General features: G+C 40.3%; 1 protein-coding gene across 7 annotated transcripts in view; it reads right to left on the reverse strand.

The window, feature by feature from the left end:
• The window catches only part of DYNC1I1 (dynein cytoplasmic 1 intermediate chain 1), a 190,576-nt gene that overhangs the window by 144,148 nt on the left and 24,990 nt on the right, over positions 1–21,438 (reverse strand). For 4 of the 7 annotated variants that reach the window (XM_071805115.1, XM_071805114.1, XM_065832429.2 and 1 more), the window contains exons 5-6: positions 6,298–6,357; positions 2,158–2,273 (exon numbers count right to left, since the gene is read on the reverse strand). In XM_071805115.1, the coding sequence (XP_071661216.1) occupies positions 2,158–2,273; positions 6,298–6,357 (176 nt within the window). The remainder of the gene's footprint in view (positions 1–2,157; positions 2,274–6,297; positions 6,358–21,438) is intronic. The other 3 variants (XM_071805116.1, XM_071805118.1, XM_071805117.1) reach the window with 1 other exon arrangement.

Raw genomic sequence — 21,438 nt, forward strand, 5'->3', positions numbered from 1 at the left:
AACTTTGAATGGATTCAAAGTCCTCTTTCAGTGGCTTAATCGTACAGGAGAGGTCCTTCCATCCAGCTGTACCCTTCATTAGTCGTCTTCCAAACCAGAAGCAAACGTATGACAATCTCATCCTAAAATTCCACATTTTGACATTTTCGGTGTCCAAGGCAGGCAGTGAAAGAGTGAATTCTGAAAGCTGAAGTCAGACTTATCTAAGTAAATAAGTGGTTTCCTTTTTTCTTTTCTCAAACTCTAAAGCTTCAGACACTGAATAACCGAGTACATAACCATAGTAATGGCTGAATAATTTATCTTGAAAAGATAATGGCTATATTTTATCACACGAATCCATAGGAACAGTGTAGAGACTTTTCAAAACTGCTCGCCTGAGGAATTCCCTCTGTTTGCTGTTCATGTTTCGAGTGACAGTATGAAGGGCTCAGCATTCACAAGAGACTTGGGAGATTGAAAACCTGAGAAGTCATTTCCATCAGACCTGGGAGACCAAAATCACAGAGCTTATTTACCTCCTAGAGAGTTTTCAATTAAATACCATTTCAATGAAATAACCAAAGTTTCCTGGCTCTCCTTTACTGATGCAGGGCCATATTCACGTCCAAGTTATGTGCAGAGAATTCGCAGCAGCAGATTTGAAAGGGAATATAAGTTAAACTTTCCCTTCACCACAAATCTGAGACAAGTGATCGGGCAATATTTTGTCTGTGTTTAAGTATTACAATTTCACTTTTGATGTTTTTCCTTGACTGTGATGACACAGTGAATAGAGGCCGTGTGTCAGCGAGGAAGGGTATCATCTCCATCTGATATAACAATGACTCCAGGATAATGCTGCAGGGTTGAGCACCTACTGGTTTCAAGCCAGGAAGGCAAGGCCTTGGGGGTAAACCCCATCTTCTCAAAGCTTCAGCAGTCCTCAGAGAGGCGAGCAGAGGTTATGTGGGTTGAACCAGGGAGGCTTCTGAGGCAGCCTCTCCCTCTGAGAAGGCAAAGCTGTCAGGACATGCTGCTCAAGAAGCAGCATCCAAGCAATAGGGTTTGTGTATGCTTGAAGGTGCTATTTCAGACATCAGATGACCGGGGTAAAGCTGTGGTCTGGGAAAGCAGAATGTAAGTATCTAGCTCAGCAGTTTTCAATTCTGGTTTTGTAAAGGCAGACCTGGTAACCCAGTTGCAGAAAAAAAGCTGGCTATGTTTATCACTGTATCTTCCTTGACAGTAACTTATGTTTAGACAGATTTTGTTGTACACCTTTTGCAACATACCTCAATCTTCTTCTATATGAAGCCTGGTGGGGTTCTACACTATCTACTGCAGGAAAGCACCTAATTGTTGAACTTTTCTTGATTCTTCATTATCAACAGCAAAAAACAGAGTCAGGACTGCCTTCAGTATTTCTTCTACCTGCTTTGTTATAGTGTGTAAATTACATCAGGCTAAACTACTACATTTTTACATTCAGTTTAAATGGTTTCAACTGACCTGCAATCAGTGTTCTGCAGTACAACACTGGCAAGTGCGTAGTCTAAGGAACAGACAGATCAGCACTCCCTTACTAACTACTCCACATGTTTACTTGTCAACAGGAAAGCCGAACAGCAAAGAAAGAGTTCCATGAATGCAGATTTGTATCTGTCAGCAGAGAGAAAGCAGAACTATCCACATCAAATATGTAAACCTCCTTTTTCAGCACACAAAACTAAACTGTAACTTCTCCTAAGATTCATGTACTGGAGGGGGACACAATTACACTGACCAAATATCTAAGGGCAACTTCCCGTCACTGCCTCTTTACAAAGCACAGAATGAATTACTTCCTTGAGAAACCAAGAAAAACTGAAGAAAGCACCATTTTAATTATATTCGTAATGATTTATTTGAAAATATGCTCTCATTATACTGTTATCTAAGCACAGCCCATTGTAAGGCAGAAGTAGTTTGGTTCCACCCAAATTTAAAGTCATTATTATAATTATTCTCACCAGAACAGTCATTAATCACATAAACAATACCTGGCTTGCAGAAAATATGTGAGAGGTAGCTATATTATGATTTACTATTATTTTTCTTACATTCTTTAACTCTTACTCAAATACTTATTTTCGATGAAAATGTTTTTTTTTTTAAAAAAAGTAATAACAATCTTACCTTCAGATTGATGCGTGGCAAGAGGTGTCTGTGTCTCCTTGGAGTATGATACCACCTCCCGAGGTAAGAAATCAACCTGGGTAATCTTTGACACCCCTAGTTTGTGCAGTCTGCGTCTAAGATGGAATACATGACATCGAAAGGTTAGTTGTGCTAAATGTAAATCAGAAGCAAGAACAAGAGTGTTTGTTTTTATGAATAGGGTAAAAAAAAATACTTCAGTGTTTGCTAAGATAAAACACAACACACTGTGCATGAGAAGTACCTAATTGCAGTGAAGAAAAATGACCTGGGAACCATTTGCCATAATAAAGTACAGTTACTGAACCTCTAGATCATGCTGCTGAGAGGGATTGTAAATAGGAGAGAGAAATGACCAGATTTTGCCCCTTGTAACATGCAACAAGATTCTCTTTCATACCATCATTACTGCAGTGTCCTGCCTGCTCAGAGTTAATCCTCAGCCTGAGATACACAATACTGGAAAGGGTATGGTGGGTGTAAACCAGGCTGGATTAGAACTGTCAGATGTTCACCTGAGAGCAATAATAGAGCCTTTAACTGGCAAGGTAGGTAATTTCTATAAATGAGATTCTCCCTTCTACAGGTGTCATTAGTAGTGGAACTGATGTAGGTTTATGATTAGTAGAGTCCTAATGCAAGGGTTGGAGGGGAGCTCTGAGACACAGCTGGAACATGGCAAGTATAGCCTTCTTCTTCTACTACTTCTCTAACTTTAAACAAACCATATGAAATAAATCAGTAAAGCCAACTAACTGTAAATGAGTGAGAGAAAAGGAAGAGAGACAGCTGAACGTGGTCATTAACAGTTTTAGTCATACACATTTCACTCAACAGTGAGAGGAAAAAAACTCAATTTATTTCTTGAATATTATTTGACTGTCTGTAGGGAGGGAAGAATAAACAAACAGTTACTTTCAAGTGTTTTACTGGAAAAAATGCCAACTTTCAGCAGAGAAAATAATATGCAAATCAACCACATAAATCCAGTTAACTAGATGAATAAGTGCAAGCACGCTTTTACATTTATGGGAAATAAATTAATGGACATGATGTTTCTGAACTGCCATATCATTACAGAGAGAAATCTGGAAAAGCAGAAAATTCATACACATTATCCATATCTCCTCCATTTTCAAGATTGTCAGAAGAACAGAGGTCAGAGGGGTTTTGATCTAATTCATTTACAGAGGTTTAGGTATTCAATTAAGATTGATGTCTGAAAGGAAATGGGAGTCTCAAAAGGAAATTGTCATCATTGGATGACACCTACTGAACTCTTCATGTGGTTCATACTACATCAGCTATATATTTTTCTAATCTGTCTTACCAGCTGAGTTGTTATTAAGTTTAATGCAATTAGATTCAGCAGGTAATTGGTAGGAATTAACCCTATCATATAACAAACCACTAGAGCAGGAATAGTTGTTACAGCTCTGAGTCTTTTTCTTTTCAAAAAGGAAAAATAAACAAGTCTCCCTCCTTACAACCATTTGTGACTTTGCCAATATGAACAAAAGCTATGACTGTCTGAAAATCCTTCAGAAAAACTTCTGTGCCATTACCAGGGACAGAAGAACTTCTGCAATTTGTGGTATACTTCAGCTAACGGGAGTTTTAGCAGCATTACATTTTTGTAGCTTCTTTAACTGAGGGTTTGTGTGAATTCAAGCTTTAATAAATATCTCACCCCAGCAAAATCTCAAGTGCTTTTCCCTCTTTCAGCACCAGATGTGCAATCTCTGTTGCCTACTTGCTCACTTAGACTTCCCTGTTTAACCAATCCCCTGCCGCCTCAGGCTGCTGGTTCCATTTACTGAGATTCTTAAGCCTTCTGCATTGAAAGAGCTTCTTGACTGTGGTCTTGGTCTAGTATAATCTCTGATTATGTGTCTAATCCAGGCTAATTAGAACCTCACCTAATTCTAACAACAGTTCCACATGAGGTCAATTCCATAACTCCTCAGCTGCTGAGGATGGGGAACATTGATTCAAATAGAGAGCTGGATATAACTGGTAGTCGGGTTAACCTCTTTGTAGACTGCTAACCACCCCAGAGCCTTGTGCTGAGAGAATGTGTGGAATTTTTCACCTAAAACATTTCTAATTCAGGAATTGCTGATGCTTGTACAAACATCTAGTGTCACCCATATCCTGGTAAGTACTAGTGAAAACAGGAAGGATCATAGTCTCTTAGTTCTTTTTTCTCCCTATTAAGCAACCTGTCATGGTTCTCACGTAACTAAAAGCTGGCCTAGCCCTTGGCCCGAAGCCCTTAGGGACAACTGGAGCATCCTTTCAGTATCTGGACTGTACTAAATATGGACTGTAATGTTCTAGTCTCTAGTTCTTTTTAGGGCAGCGCTAAACTGCCTATTGCTTTCCCATTCCCATTTTTCATCTGAGGTGCTCACATAATTCTTATAATTTACAGTTCACTGAATATTCATCTTAAAGAGCACAAAAGCTTTGAAGGATTCCTTTCAAAACTGCTTATGGGATGCCAATAGGAGCAGTGACTAAAGCTCATGCATTAAAATTTATTTCTCTGTCTGTAGGTGCCATAAGAAAGATGTCTGTGCTAGAAGTGTTTTGCTACACACATAATTCAATTGCTGACTGCAGAATATTGTTTTTAATTGTGATTTGGTTTTCGTGGGGTTTTTTGTTTGTTTGTTTTTTACCTAGTCTCATGGCACCAGAGGAAAATCTGGTCCTCTCTCTAACTCTGCCTTGGTTTTGAAGACAGTTTTCTTTCAAAAGCAGCAGGAGTTCCATTACAGAGCATACCTGCAGATTTACTCTTTGGTGTGCTTCTTTTCTGTGTTTGCACTGACTGCTCATAAAAGACTGAAGTCTTGGGGCTATCCACAGGGCTATATTTTCTCAAGTCAAACAAAGAAACTTGCCTTGCACAGCTATTTGAGGAACCCTGCTCCCAGCAGTGCTGATCTTTTAATCCAAACTCCTGGGAAAGGATAGCTGAGATTTCTAAAATTTCTGTATATTAAACCAAAAAACTCTACCTTTTTGGCACGGTCCAGGTAAAATTGTAGAAGCTGGATCTATTTGAAGACACACTCACGTGGAAATTACAAACATTCTTAACAGTTCTGGATGTGCATAAACCCTGTTTAGAAAGCTCTCTGGAGACTTTCCACTCCTCCTGATCTTTCCTGGTGAATAGCCCTAACATCCCTAACTGCAGCTGGGAGCACTGTCAATGCGGAGTCAAAGGGAAATGGTTGTTTTTCTTATAGAATGGTGAATGAATTTCACGTGGACTAGTAAAAGCATAAGACACTTGCCTGGAGACCCAGACAGGTAAGGCCGTAAGTTCAAAGGCAGAGTAATTTCTTCAACATACAGATTTAGTTTTGCCTACAAATCAAGTTATCTTGAGGGACTGCTACGTATCCTTTTTTAGAGAAACAGGTTATCCTAAGTATCTCTGCAGGTAGGTATTTCTATATTATTTAAATTAACTATTTTTTTTAGATGCTTGGGGTAGAGTAGTTCTATCCCAAACTAGGTAATTCTGATTTTAGCTCTAGAATAATTTTTAAAATGTTTGATTAGCCTGACCTCAACTAAGATGGCAATTACTCTCGGACTATGATCATATCTGAGTGCACAATTAGAAGCACATACACAGCTCCTAAGGAAAAAGGGGAAATGGTTACTGCATGTGGAAACAGCGTAACTATTGCAGGCAGGAAGGAGGAGAAAAAGTACCTTGCAAATGATTCAGAGAGAAAAGTCTGAATCAATAGGTACAAACAAGAACAATGTAACTGTACATGCACATTTAAGTGCCACAATAATAACATTTCATCTGTAATGAAATAGTTATTTGTATTGTGTTTCAGGCAACAGAAATTGCAGCTTATCTTTTCACAAGCTTCTCTAAATAGTTTTTGGGTTTGTTTTGTTTTTCCACAAAGATGGCTTTGCTGAAGCTTCTTATTGATGAAACTAAATAAAAGGAAACTTAAATTATGGCCTTTTTGAGTCAACAAAGCAAAGGAAATTATATAAAACCAGCTCAACTGGGAAGCATTTTTAACATAATTCTTGCAAATAAATGATAAATAAATAACAAAAAGAGCTGACATATACCCAAGTTCAGAGTCAGACTGGAGCTGCAGCACTGAGGGGTCTGTGTCCCATTGCAAGGTCCTAGGGTGGTAATCAGCCGTGCAGCACAAAGGGAGGGGGAGGAAAAGAACACACAGAATTAACTGAAAGGATGAACAAAACCCCATCTCATTAGTTACATGCTCTATGTAGTACATTCAACCTCCAAGTGCAAGGGACAGCCATAGAATGTCAAACAAGGTTTGTATGTCAAACTGTGACAGGGCAGGCAACTTATTCAAATTACATATTATTGGTAAACAAAGGGAAGAAGCTGGGTTTCCCTTCAGATACTGGTTAATGAAACATTTTTTTCTTTTTCTGAAAGATTTCTAACTCTTTAACTATGGTTGGTGCATTCACAATAATCAGTAAAATGTGCAGGCGCAATTTATTGTCATCATGTTTTTATAATAAGGCAGACTGAGCACTTGCCATGAACTCCACTGAAGAGTCGAGCCCTTCATACACTCCTGAGACTGACGGTCACCCATCCTGTAATCAGTGCTCTAGGCACAAACATCACATAGTGCCTATGCCAACAAAGGGCACAATGACACGAGCTCTGATGTATTCTGGGGGCTTCTTGGATAAATAAACAAATTTTCCTTCTTTTCCTCTGATAAAATTTCTGGGGAAGAGGGGAATGAAACATCTGGGAAAATCATATCTATGACAGTCTCTTAACGGACTGCTGTCATGGGGGAATGTTACCAAGCATGCAAATGCTCCAGAGGTGTGGTCTGAAGTGATGTTCCTTGCTTTGCAGTGCAACTTGCCATGCTACCATCTCTAAAACACTTTGCAAACACTCACAGGGCCTTTCTGAAGTCCTGTGAAATACTTATATTCCTCCAATTTAGAAAGACAAAAATTGACATATTGAGGCCAACAATACCAAAAGTGCCCACTCCTTTCCTGACACTTTATTTTACTTTATTTTTCCTCCTTTGGGAAAATACATCTGATAGATTCATTCCAGTTGGAAAAGACCCTCAGGATCCAGTATAGGTTGGGGAATGACCTATTAGAGAGCAGTGTAGGGGAAAGGGACCTGGGGGTCCTGGTGGACAACAGGATGACCATGAGCCAGCACTGTGCCCTTGTGGCCAGGAAGGCCAATGGCATCCTTGGGTGTATTACAAGGGGGGTGGTCAGTAGATCGAGAGAGGTCCTCCTTCCCCTCTACTCTGCCCTGGTGAGACCCCATCTGGAATATTGTGTCCAGTTCTGGGCCCCTCAGTTCAAGAAGGACAGGGAACTGCTGGAGAGGGTCCAGCGTGGGGCAACAAAGATGATTAAGGGAGTGGAGCATCTCCCTTATGAAGAAAGGCTGAGGGAGCTGGGGCTCTTTAGTTTGGAGAAGAGGAGACTGAGGGGTGACCTTATTAATGTTTATAAATATATAAAGGGTGAGTGCCATGAGGATGGAGTCAGGCTCTTCTCAGTGGCAAACAATGATAGGACAAGGGGCAATGGGATCAAGCTGGAACACAAGAGGTTCCACTTACATTTGAGAAAGAACTTCTTCTCAGTGAGGGTAACAGAGCACTGGAACAGGCTGCCCAGGGAGGTTGTGGAGTCTCCTTCCCTGGAGACATTCAAAGCCCGCCTGGACACATTCCTGTGTGACCTCACCTAGGCGTTCCTGCTCCAGCAGGGGGATTGGACTGGATGATCTTTTGAGGTCCCTTCCAATCCCAAACATACTGTGATACTGTGATACTGTGATCGTCAAGTCCAAACATAACCTATCTCTAGCACTGAACCACGTCCCTAAGAACCTCGTCTAAATGCCTTTTAAGCACCTCCAGAGATCTTATATGCAAGAAAACTGCCAGAATCCATGACAGAATCAGGAATCAAGTTTGGCTCCTGAACACCTTTTCCTGTAGTATGAACTCTAGATTATGCATTGTTCTCACGAGCAGAAGCTGAAGCAAAGGAGAGCATTCCTTCATTAAAGCAAGCAAGTCATGTAGACACACTGGATAATGATAGTCCTCAAAATTAAAAACTCCTCTCATTTCTCCTGACTACAAATTTTGAGGATACAGAGAACATGATATTACCAGACTCAGCCAAAACCAGCCATGCTCAATTTACACCAACCTTTCTGCAACAATAGCAACCTCTGCCAATGAATCACTCATCTAAACCAACAAGTTATTGAATTAGGTTAAAATAGATCTTATAAAGCCATATAATTATGCTATCTCCTGCACTTAGTATAACTCACCCATTCTATTACCAACATTAACTCATTCTCTGGAGAGACAGACAAGGGCACGGGGTGCACCCTCTCGTGTCAGAGTGAAACAGAATCAATCTCAACACCCTGTATGTACAAAAAGAATGAAGAATTGTAATGCAAAAGTGCTTTTCCATGCAACAAAAGGCACTTATTCCCTTAACCTTCTTATGATCCCTGGTGATGTGTATTGGCATGAAAGACTTTACAGTGATACAGAAAGAATTCTCCAAAATGAAACTGTATTACAAAAGGGTCAGAGACAAAACACTAGAGTAATAAAGAACAGATTTTTTCTTTGTAACTTGACTGTAGCTCAAGTACAGTGGAAAGGAAAGTGGACATAAGGATCTGAATGTGTGAAGCAAGGCAAAGGCATCAGTGAACAATGCATTATAGATACTCCATTTAAAATGGTATCTGTGTGAAAACGACTCTTGTAATGTCACCAAGATCAGTAGCATATATTAGGGCTTTCTATGTAAATGCCAGTTTCTAATCTAATAGCTACCTAGGGGCTATTTATACATGCATATCCAGGTTTTCCAAACACTGACAAGAAAACATACATAACCCATATCAGTTTTCTGCCCCACCCCCTGTCCCACATCCACTTTCAAACCTACAAAATTTCTCAAGGGATAAAGACTATTCCATCAGAATGAACTCTATAATCATCTGACGAAAGCAAGAGCTTGCAACAGGTGTCTAAAGTGGTACAGCCCCTACACTCCACCTCCAAGAATCCAGACCAAGTTACAAGAGAGGACACATTCACCTTGTACTCAGCCTAAACAAAATAAACTTAGGGATCTCCCATGCTCAAAACAAAACTCAAATCCCCAAAACATCAGAATAGCAACATCTATGGTTCAGACCACCATTTGTTATATGCAGACCCTACATGTAGTGGAGACATGTTCTTGCCTTAAGTATTTAATTATCTAGGTTCTGACATAGAGACTTCACCAGTCTTGATATTGATGCGTACTTTTAATAGCAACTCTCTTTGACTCCTGATTACAACTGTTTTCAACTGGTTTAGTACATCTGCAAAACATTTCCTAGATTTGCGCTCCAAATGGTAATTGTTCTTTTTGCATTGTTGTGTTACCACTTGCAATGTCTTGAAAAACAGATAAGGAAGCAATTTGCTGTGTTGTCTTCTCAAGCTTGGCTGGGCAATGTTACTGCAGAAGATGAGGTTGCAGGTAGCAGATCTTCAGGTTCTAAGTCTCTTGCCCTAGGAGACACAGAAACACAAGTGGCTGTGCTCACAGAAGGGAGGCTGGAGAACACAGGGAGTGACTAACTGTTTCAAAAAACAATATTGATTTGTCCTTTGCCTCTTCCTGGTACCTGAAGAATGTCTGCAGATCAAATTGAAAGTGATGTAATCTGGACCTGCAATTTAGCCAGTTTCCATGGCAATAACCCAGAAAAAGATTCTTTGAGGATTAGCAACCCAAAAGACAATGTTGAATAGCCTGTGCTGTCATCCAGACCAGGAAATTAAAGCTAATCTGTTCGTGATGAGCAGACATAGCGTATGACATTCCTTGACCATTTGGATGAGCATCACCATTATGCTTGGACTGTTCTCAGGGGGGATTGCAAAATGCCATTGGATCTCAGCGAAAAAGCAGTGCCAATCCTTTTCAAATCTGGCACGTGAGTTCTTTCTCCAGAGATTTCTTCATGAAGAAAAGGATTAGGTGCCGTTGTTCATTTTCTTTCTCTTCCTCTCCTCTCCTCTCCTCTCCTCTCCTCTCCTCTCCTCTCCTCTCCTCTCCTCTCCTCTCCTCTCCTCTCCTCTCCTCTCCTCTCCTCCCCTCTCCTCTCCTCTCCTCTCTTTCCCTTCCCTTCCCTTCCCTTCCCTTCCCTTCCCTTCCCTTCCCTTCCCTTCCCTTCCCTTCCCTTCCCTTCCCTTCCCTTCCCTTCCCTTCCCTTCCCTTCCCTTCCCTTCCCTTCCCTTCCCTTCCCTTCCCTTCCCTTCCCTTCCCTTCCCTTCCCTTCCCTTCCCTTCCCTTCCCTTCCCTCCTTCCTTCTTCATAAAAGAAAACTGAAATTAGCCTTGAGACTTCCAGTCACTCAAAGACAGGGTCAGAGGGAGTAACATTACAGAGCCCAAAGCCAACTGCATGGCCCAGCGAACTGCTTGATCAGTAGGTCAGCACTCAGGCAGAGGTGTTCCCACTCTGGACCCTTTCAGAGCACAAGTTGATGAATGTCCCTCTAAATGGATTAAATGGATTTTGGCACGGGTCTGTGCAGAACAGGTACAAAACTTTTTACCTTAACATTTTTATTGGGAAAGGAGACAAGCATTAGACCAAGTGGGGGAAAGCAGTGTTCACTTGCGCTTTCCACAAATCTCCTGCAGACCATCAGAGCTGAGCCTCCTCCTGCAGGGACACAGGGCATGGGAAGGGGCCCTGGAAATGCACCCAGCATAAGCAGCCCAGTCAGGACTAAGCCAGATCAGACCATTCCCACCACCCAGACAGCACAGACACTATTTTAATCAGAACTACCCAACATTGTTTCAAAGCTGGTTGCTATATAAGTCTCCCACACAGTGACAAACAATAGCCCTGCTATCAATCTTCCTTTTACAAGTCTGGTGCACAACTGCTGCCCTTGGCCAACTGCAGGATAAAAAGTTGTAACTATTATCAAATAACAGATTGTTCTAAAGCAGCATGAAGGGAATGAGGGCTTTTAGATCATGCACTAAGTAGGCAAGGTACAAGTGTTATAACCTCTCTTCACACAAATCTGCTTTGACTCTCTTCCTTTAGATAGTCATATTTTAGTATTCCCGATTTGCTCCGTATTATGATGTCAATAATCTATTTTCTTCTTGAATTTAGGACAGTATTAATGCGGGTGCTGTTTTGGCTCTTAGTACTGAAAAAGTACCAGATAATTTTGATACAATGCATCTTCTTTTTCCCACATCAGTAGGGGAATAACCTGTAGAAAGAAATAAACAGAAGGAAGAGACCCAGATGTCATTCATTTATTAAAGGATTGGATAGTAAAGCAACTTGTTAGGTTTTGTATTCTGAATTCATGTTCAAAGCATTAGGTAGAACCTCAGAGCACAGTTTTAAGAGGACAGAGACCATTGCAAAATTTTAGCTGGGAGGTGAAAGGAATTTGAACAGAAGCATTCCCTTTTCTGTATTATTACTACCATGGAAAACCAGGCACTCTGCCATCTGTTATGATGACCTGTGGAATCTTCCAGAAGATTTTATTCTGATTGCATAATGTCAAGTATGTAGATTATGAATGTGCAAAAGACTAAAATAAATAAACTAAAAAAAAAATTTTAAAAAAATGTGAACTCTTTTGGAGAGTTCCTAATCTCAGAATGCATTAATGAAGCATGGAGTCTGTCATCTGAAACCGTCTGGAATCCATGAGAACTTCTCAGCTAAATTAAGCAACTTTGATTCTGGCCTCAGGGATAGTATATGAAACATGTGAGCCATTAGCACCAATACATATTCTTACTAAATTACCATCATAAAATGATATTTAATATCTGAAATCATGGTCATATTGCAGTACAACTTGGCCCTGGTAAGTGCTCCAGCCCAACACTTTTCATTCAACCAGTGTGCAACATGCTGACAACTTAGTTCTGACTGCTTCCCTGATGCTACAAATCAAATCCTCCCTCATCTGTTGCTGATGCTGCAGAACATGTGTTCTGCATGACTTCTTTTCTCCTCCCACTCTCCCTTCCCAGGTCAAGAGCAACCAGGCCTGAAAATCCATGCTTTTGAAAAAGGCTACTCACAGAACAACAGCAAACCCTGCGCTTCTCAGGGGCCTCCTGCAGGGCAGGAATCTCTTTGCAGCAGTGCAAATCACACCTTCAAGCAGAACTGGAGGAAAGCAAACACCATCTTCTGGCATCTCCTGTCACCAAGAGCTGTTGTGCTTTCCAGACCAGGAGAAAACCACACTGACAGTGTACTGAGTCCCAAGGTATCCACTGAACTGAGATTTCCATATGTGTTCCTAATGAAAGACCATTAGACCTGACAGGTCCCAAATCAGTATCTTCCCCCGCAGCAACACCAATGTCCTAAAATGGCCCTTTGTGTGAGAAATAGCTATGCCCTCCTAACCCTAAAATACAGTGAAGGAGTGTGCCATGACTCCAACAATTAAGCTGTGCTGAGGTTTTCAGAGATCAACGGTCAATCCCATTAAGGAGAGCATAGACTGTTAGTAAACTGAGAAACCAGAAATTAAGGAGGGACTTCACCCATAGTATATGGAGTCACCCACAGCACATGATGTCTCAAAGCACCTTTGCTTACCAGAGCAATGCTGCTAAAATGATGTGAATGTGACTAGTTTCATTTTCCCCATCTGTGGTAGCAGGCAGTCTTGACATCGCAGTGAGTATCGCAGTGAGTATTTATATCATCTTCAGGCACCTAAGCAAAGTGCTCCAGCAAAGAAACATGTCACCATCGTCTCTCTGCCCATGAACTTAATGACAGGAGATTGCTCCATGCAATCAGTTCAGAGCACCCAGCTTGAACTCCAACTGTGATGTGGTTTTAGAGGTGGTTATCCACAAATAATTTTTGGGGACAGCCCCACTAACTTGGGTGGGCGATTTGGGAGGGTAAGTAAAAAAGGTGAAGCCAGACTTTTCTTGGTGGTGCCCAGTGACAACACAAGAGACAATGGACACAAACTGAGAAAAGGAAATTCCACTTAAACATAAGAAAACGTATCTTTACTGTGAGGGTAGTCAAACACTGGAAGAGGTTGACCAGAGAGTTTGTGAAGTCTCTATCCCTTCAGAAACTCAAAACTCAACTGGACGTAGCCTGAGAAACTTGCTTAGGGTGACTCTGCTCTGAGCAGTGGGGAATGGACCAAATATTCTCCAGAGGTGCCTTTCCACCTCAGTCATTCTTGGGTGTGTGATTCTGTGCTCCCCTTTTCATCTCCTGCCAGCACCTGACGAAGAGCCAAGGGGCTATCTGCATTGACAGGAGAGCTACTTGAGAGCCTGAAAGCTTCCATCTGCTTTTTGCTTTCTTTTCCTCTAACTTTAAATGCAGCTAGCAAAACAAGTGAATTAGGAAAAAAGAGGAAACCAAAAAGCTTAAGTTAAGCCTACAAAGAGTAACAGAATTCTTGGTTTTGACTTTGATGCAAGGAGGAGCCTGCTCCTAAAATACAGGCTTGGATTACAATTTCCAAAAGATTCAGAATTGCTGTGCACCTGCACATGGGTGATATACTGAAAACCAGGTCCCACCCAACTCATGCAGTCTTAAAAATACTGGATTCAACAACTGTGAGATATGAGACCTTCTTTAAAATCACAACTAGAATACAACGCTTAAGGTGGTTTTTGAATGCATTTTTTCAATGCCATACCAAATATTGTCACGAAATTATTATTTGAAATTTCAGTATGTGATGTATCATGTATCTAGACTTCCTTTAATGTCTGAAAAAAGGGCAGAATAATTTAAGGTTGCATAGTTATTTAGTTATAAAATTTTAAAGAATTCTACCTATGTTGTTGTGTTAGTTTCTCCAAAGCTCCTACTTTGCTGTTAATTAGAAAATCTGAACTAAGAAACTGTTGGTGAGAAATTACTGCAGATGTTTAAAAATATATCTGTGTCTAGATAAACTGTTTGTTTTTACGCCTTTCATTCTAGATTGTTATAATCTTGATTTTCTCCACTATAATTTTCCCTTTCTGATATTTGTCGTACATTTAAAGTGTGTCTCCAAAACAAAATACATCAAGAAAAGAAGATTCAAAGCTACTACTCAGAGATGGAAAAGTACCACTTGCCTCAATAGATGCTTTGCATCTAAGCCACTATTCTGCTGCCATCTGTGCTGTGTTTTGCGGATCTGTTCCACTTTGAAGGGATTGGCAAAAAGAAAATACCTTCCTTGTGCTGCTTGTTTTCTGAAGCACATTATGAGCAAGATGGCTATCAGCCGTTAGGGAGGATTTGTGCCTCTCAACAAGACGCTCACTTATGCTCGTAGAGCAGAATGCCGTGACTTACCACGCATCCTTGTGTTTGGAGCTGGGCTGCTAATCATAAAATACAAATGCCATAATACATTGAGCTAACAAGGAGCTTGGCACCACTCTTGGAGCACAGCCAGATACTTGGGCTTGCATTTACACTTCCAAGCAGGCTGACACCTCTGACTTCCAGTCTTCACCAATAAAAAGAGCAACTCTGACCTCCCTGAGAGCAGAGCGCTATCTTTCAGCTGCCTGGCAACTCTAACAGCCCTTCTCAAAAGGGCATGAGTTAAAATACTTTTTCTTTTTTTTAAGGCATATTTATAAAAAATCACAGATGAATAATATTTAAAACATGTATATTTCAAAATTATTTTTAAAATCAAGGCTATGCTGCTGAATGTATTTAATAATGTTCAAAATCCACTTGACTTTTAAATCAGAATGAGCAACTCTGGCACGCCTTTAATTTTAAGGACATATCGCAGGACCAACACCTTGTTGATTCCCATTTTCACAGAATTCCACTAATTAGATCTGCAGTTAAATGCATCCAATCTGTTGAACTTATTTGGTATATTTAAAGTCTGTCCTTTGATTCAGGTCTACATTACAGAATACAGTCTCCTGGCAATGTAATGAACCTTGTCATTCTCACAATTTATATGCTATAGCTACAGAAATCTTAGTCTGCAAATTCATGCTGGTTTACCAGGAGGGTCACTGTCAGTAGCAGACTGGATCTGCAAGGACAGAAGGTCAAATAGAAGCTTCTGCTGAGCCTATGAACTGACACAGATTTACTGTAAGTGCTGGAGAGCATGAACGGTCATTTCGAAAGTGCAGTAATAAAAAGCATGTTCAGGAGGGGGAAGGCACAAGTTGTTTTGTTCTTGTAGCAAACCCTGAAAATTGTTTTTTAAAATGATATTTTCATCTTGGTTTTTATACCAAGAGTGACAAAATAGAACCGAAATTATTACAAATGTAAAAAAAAATAATAATTACAAATGTAAAAACTTGGTGGGAGAAGTTTTACATGTTATCAGCTCCTGCAGATGCTTTAAAGGAACTGTAGTACATTAGGACACTTAGATCCAGAGTTCATACAAGAGAATTTTTCTCATAAGCTTCAAGGCTTTGGATACAATCACATAAAAGACAAAGTTACATTTATTAGTCAAATCTAGGAAAGACAATCCGTAGCCTTTCAGAGGAGTCAGAGGTAACACAAAGGCTGGAATTTACAATTTCTAGGTCTGATATTATTCAGCTGAAGAAGAAGTGAAAGATTTCAGCAAATTTTCATTTTTGCTTTAGTGCTAAAATCCTGTAACTACTAGCTGGAAGAAGAGTTGGTGCTTCCTTTCCTCTATGCAATTTATTTTGTGCTACAAACAGCAAAATCATTTGAGAAAGGGCTGAGATTTTTGCTATAACTAGGTTGAAACAAGACCTCATTGTGTGAGAGTTATCAAACATTTTTCACATCAACAGTCAAAATGTCAAAAGTTTTCATGACCCAATTATCTAACTTTTAACACAACAGTTCAGAAATTGTATTCTAATTTTGAATTATTAAAGTAAATAAGTAAAATTTCTGAATCAAAATCAGTTTTAAAAGCAAACCAAAATGTTCTACTTATGAAAAATTTAATATAGAATGCTTAGGTTGTTTCAAAACTCCTTGAAAAAAAGAAAAGAAAAATCTGGATTTTTACCAATATCTTTCCAGTGGCAGCAATTCCCATTTCACAGATTTGAAGAAAATTTCTTAAAAGCTACTCAGAGCCTTGTTTTATTTTTTCAGATTAAACATAAAATTGTGAATGGGAATTTTTTGTAATAGGCTAGTGAAGGAGAAAACATTTACATGTTCAAACTGTACCAGTTTAACTATGTTAAACAATTTAACATAGGAGGTGATCTCACACAATTTAATTAAATCAAGATGAAATTCTGTGCAAGAGAACTGTTTAAGCCAAGCTGGCATTAGCACGTAAGTTGTTTTGTTTTAAGAGGATTAGTGTTTTAGTCCTTAAAATCATTTGATTGTCCGACCAAATACATGCATGATATGCCTGGAAATAACTAGAGAGAAGTAACTACAGCTGGGCTGATAACCTAAATGGTTAAGTGGGGCTTTGTACATTAATGTCATTTTATTCTGGATGCAGCTGGGGCTCAGGTTTCCAAGGCATTTTATGAAGCACCCTGGGAATGGCAATCTTTCCTTCTCCTTTAATTTATAGCATGGAGATGCTTGCTAATGAGAAAACTAATCAAAGATCTGGAGGACTGAACTCTATCCATCCTTCAGGAATGAAAGCATGAAAATCCTTAATGATGCCACAGGCTCAGGCTCACATGCTAAAAGGATTGCAGATGATTCTAATTAATACAGACCATTCTGACTTTGTAACTGGCACACACTGAAAAACACTTCTTACTTTCTAGGTCAGATATACAGACACTTGAAAGCAACTGCCAAAAATCAGTCCCTAAGGTGTCTGCTTATGTTTACAGGCTAAAATAAAAATAAATTGGCAGGGAGAGGCTTCAGATATCTAGGGCTAAATATACATTGAATATAAACGAGAAGGATTGTAGTTCTTCTTGTGCAGGAACAAAAGGTGGGAAAAGACTGCAAGAAACCTGCCTTCCTCCAGCCTCACATACTGTGAGAGCCTCGTATAATGTAACAGGGAGAGCCATGAGGTGTGCAAGCAGCTCAGTGCAGACGCCCATACTGAGCAGCCCACGCTCTGCGGAGGAAGACCGGCCAGCCCTGGCACTGCCCTGTAAATAGACTGGCGGTGGAAAGCATGAGAGATTTGTAGCATCGCTTTAAAAAGCAGGAGAGGTGCTAGAGCGAAGATAGCTGAGGCAGCCAGGGTCCCCTGGGCGAGGGGACGGGGTCAACACCATCACTCCTTCACAGACGCCAGCATCATTCAGGTCAAGAAGGCTTAAGGCACATTTTGGCCAAAAGTGTCACTTTTGAAAACTGTAAGATAAAACACTTGTGCCAAGGGATCCTCACAATGCTCTCATAGTAAATTATAAGGAAAAAAAATTAAAGCTGGGGTGTGTACTTCTGCCTTACCAATGTAATGGCAAACATCCCATACCAAGCCCAAAACCAGCATCCCATGGGTTATCCCGCTTGCCTCTAACCACCAAGCAAAGCCTTGTCTTGAATCTCCACTGTGGAAGACTCATGTCTGCACTACATAACAATCTCTAGGGTTGAAATCCTCCTTTTTTTTTAATAAAACACCATTCAAACGAAGGTCGCCATAAAGTAATTATTTTCCCTCGGTCTTTCCTGTAGCTCCTTTAGAGTCTTTACATTGTTCTGTGCTTCCCTTTGGCTCAGCCCATTTATGAAATACATACATGCCACTAAAACAGCCATTTAAAAGCCACTTTGTACACATAAACTGATCTCAAAAAAACCCCACTAAACTATAAAAAAATAATCTAGTACTAATAACAGCTATGGCTGATGCTCCTGAGGCAATACAACACAGGCTCACTTGTACTGGTTGTATTTGAAGAAGGATCCCTTTCATTTGTGAGGGCAGTAACACAATGAAATGCTGGTGATGCAAAGCCAAGCGGCAGTGATGAAACAGCATTATTGTACAGAACCTGTCAAATATATTTACTTAATGATAAATTAGCTAAGCCCCAGGCGATAGGGTTATGTCAGCAGTGGTTTTAGCAGATCTTATAGAAACATGGTTTTGTTACTGTCTACGAGGGATGTCTTCTGTAGCTCAAGACAGGAAATGTACTGCATAGGCTGTAAAAGACAATTTACTACAATAAACCATCCTTCCTGTATAAATGATAGAGAAACCAGGATCCACCTTCTTCCTTTGCCTTCTTTATCTGTCTAATTGAACAGCAAAGGATACATTTAAAAGGGTGAATGGCATTCTGATGCTCTTTCTTCAACTTGTCAATGTGTTATGTTACTATTCTAGCAGAATTAACAGAAGTCTCATGTCTCTGCTTAGCTATAGCACTATAAAGCAGAATACCTAATTACTATAGAAAAATGAGTAAACAATATGCTGCAGAGAAGAAGGACTGGAATTACATCTGTTTCTCCCTGTATTAGGCCAATACAAACTGAAGGTGGACATCAGCACAGTGAAAGAAAACATATCCTAATGTATTTCTTTTTACACGTTATATATGCTTTTGTATTAGTGGCTTTAAGTGGCCATAGTAGATGGAAGCAACTCAGAATCACATCTGATAAAAACATATGTGAATGCAGACTAACATTTTCAGCAAACTTCAGAAGAAGATGAGAGAGAAGACATGCTCTTGACTTCCTACAAGTGAGGACATCCAACCCAGCGTGACAGCTGCTACTATATTCTCTGGAGTACAACTGGGAGCACATTCAGAGGTCACATAAACTGCAAGACAGACTGACATAGCGAACACAAAAATACGCCAACAGCCAAAGCCAAAGGTGATATTGCTCCTCAGAGAAAAGTCCTCCAGCATTACAGACAACTATTCTATTGCTAGTATTGCTCTTGTACCACATTTCATCTAGAAATGAAAGACTGTAGTGATGATGAGGCAATCAGGATTCCAGAGTCTAACTTCTATAGCATATTACTGTTACAAAAAATGGCACATTACTGCTACAAAACCTCTGATTTCCCTTTATTTTTTCATTTCTTTGCTATCTAATGCTACACTCAAACTCATTCTCACTGGAACTTTCATTAAATATTTACAGCTTTATCTAAATAAGGACTGACCCTGCTTTACTGCAAGTAAACTTCACACACTGAAGGCAGCTAACCCATTTCAGTGCATCAAACACATCTCAAGAACTGTGACATCAAAGGAACAACATAACTCGGGTAAGAAACATTTAAAATAAGTATTATGTAGTGCCCTAATCCAACTAAGAACAATAATTATAGAATTAGTAGCTGCAGCCAGACAAAACCATCCAAACCAATGGACTGTGAAATAAATAGTATGAAATAATCCACCGTGCATCATTTTACAGCAGATAATACACCACATTGAAGTAATCATTCTCTGAAATAAGCTACCAGAAGACGAAGGATACTTTCTGTCATCTTTGTCTTTATGGGAGCCACAAAATAATCAGGCATCTAAATGTATGGGCACCAAAATATGCAAGTTCAAAAGACCACAGATGAAGCTGTTGCAAAAAGAAAGGCAACCATTTATCTTTACACATCCAAGACAGCTGAGCCTGGTGCAGTTTACTGAGCAGATGGAAGATGAGAAACCTTATACACAGCCTAATGGGATTCTCAAGTTCCAGTACAAAATGCACACAGGGAAGTGCCGCACACGTGAGACTTTACTGCACACATACTCACACAATCCAGCTCAACGGATGCTACTGTGCAAACCTACCATGGCAGGGCAATAAAGCTTGCTGGAAGTATACAGAAGCAGTGAAGGATACTGGGAAAAAATGGGCCACAAAGATAAATCACACCTTGGTCCACAAGGGCAACACCCTCCAGGTGTGCAATACATCAAGGTGAACACACGGGCATCCTGAGAGTAACCCAAGAATACATACCAATGCAAGCTAGTATTAGCATGAGAGCTACCCAGCCACAAGAGCATATCCTTCCAGAATGGTTGTATTTCTGCTATCTTATGTTGAGCCATCATGCAAAGTATGGACCAACCCAAGTGCTCTGGCTCTACCTGTGATGGGACACCAGGGCTTTTCCAGAGAGCTGGCTCAGCCCACAAGACCTGGTATTGCACTGCCTGGCTCCAAGGCACTGTACAAGGTTTGTCCTTGTGTACCATCCCAGGTGACACAAATGTGCTGTTCACAGCTGCAACTGCTGAGGAGATGACATTTATGAATGTCTAAGGTATGTTGAGTAGTAAAACATGCCTCTCCATGGGCACTGTTTTACGACAGTTGTGCTATGACAGCATCTTCTCTGGCACCCTAAGGTAGCAAAAGTTCAGGCTACCTGCTAGGGACGGCTCAGAGGTATATAATTATCATGAAGAAGCTCCATATTGATAACCTAGTGGAGGCAAATGTGTATTCCACTCCATTCTACAGCACAAAAGCTCTCGACAAATGTCTTTAACTCAGCCCCTTTTTTCAAAACATTTACTCATATCTAGTTAGCTGAAATCTACATTTCAGTTATGCATGTCTGTATAAGCTGACCATCAGCAACAAGACACTGGGTATAAATGTCCCTAAACAAAATACTTATCCTGACAGAGCCAAGCACACTGTATTCCAAGGAGAATCTTCATGGGATCCTTCAACACTGCCTTGTGAAAAATGAGTCATGTCTGAGTAGATCATAACAGAAAGCCCTGTGAGCCAATAACCTATCTGTCCAGAGTCAGGTATCCATTCTGGATGCGATGTCATTTTCCTGTCCTTTCTGCATAGCACATGCAACACTGCCATCAGAGAAGTGGAGCGGTGTGTGCAAAGCAAGATGGAGATGGGGAAGTTGCTTGCTGCACAACAACAGAGCTCTAATGGATTGTTCAGAGCAGCCTGATAACCAAGAGCAGCACATATCCAACCTGTTTCTGAAGTGCACAGTTATGGTAAAATCTCCCAGAATCAAAGTATAATGCACTTCTACCCACACAGAATTGATCCCCAAGACCACAAAACAAAACAAAACAAAAGTTGGCTCTCGGTCCAAGTGAATGCACTCAAACATAACTGTCAGTAGTCTCTAGCACCATTATGCATCTAACATCTGCTCATTCTTACAGTTGCTGTCACAGCTCAAGGGAAGCTGGAAAGACTAGTATTACC

The sequence above is a fragment of the Patagioenas fasciata genome, chromosome 2 (genome assembly GCF_037038585.1).
Source record: "Patagioenas fasciata isolate bPatFas1 chromosome 2, bPatFas1.hap1, whole genome shotgun sequence".
In the NCBI taxonomy this organism is placed as follows: Eukaryota; Metazoa; Chordata; class Aves; order Columbiformes; family Columbidae; genus Patagioenas; species Patagioenas fasciata.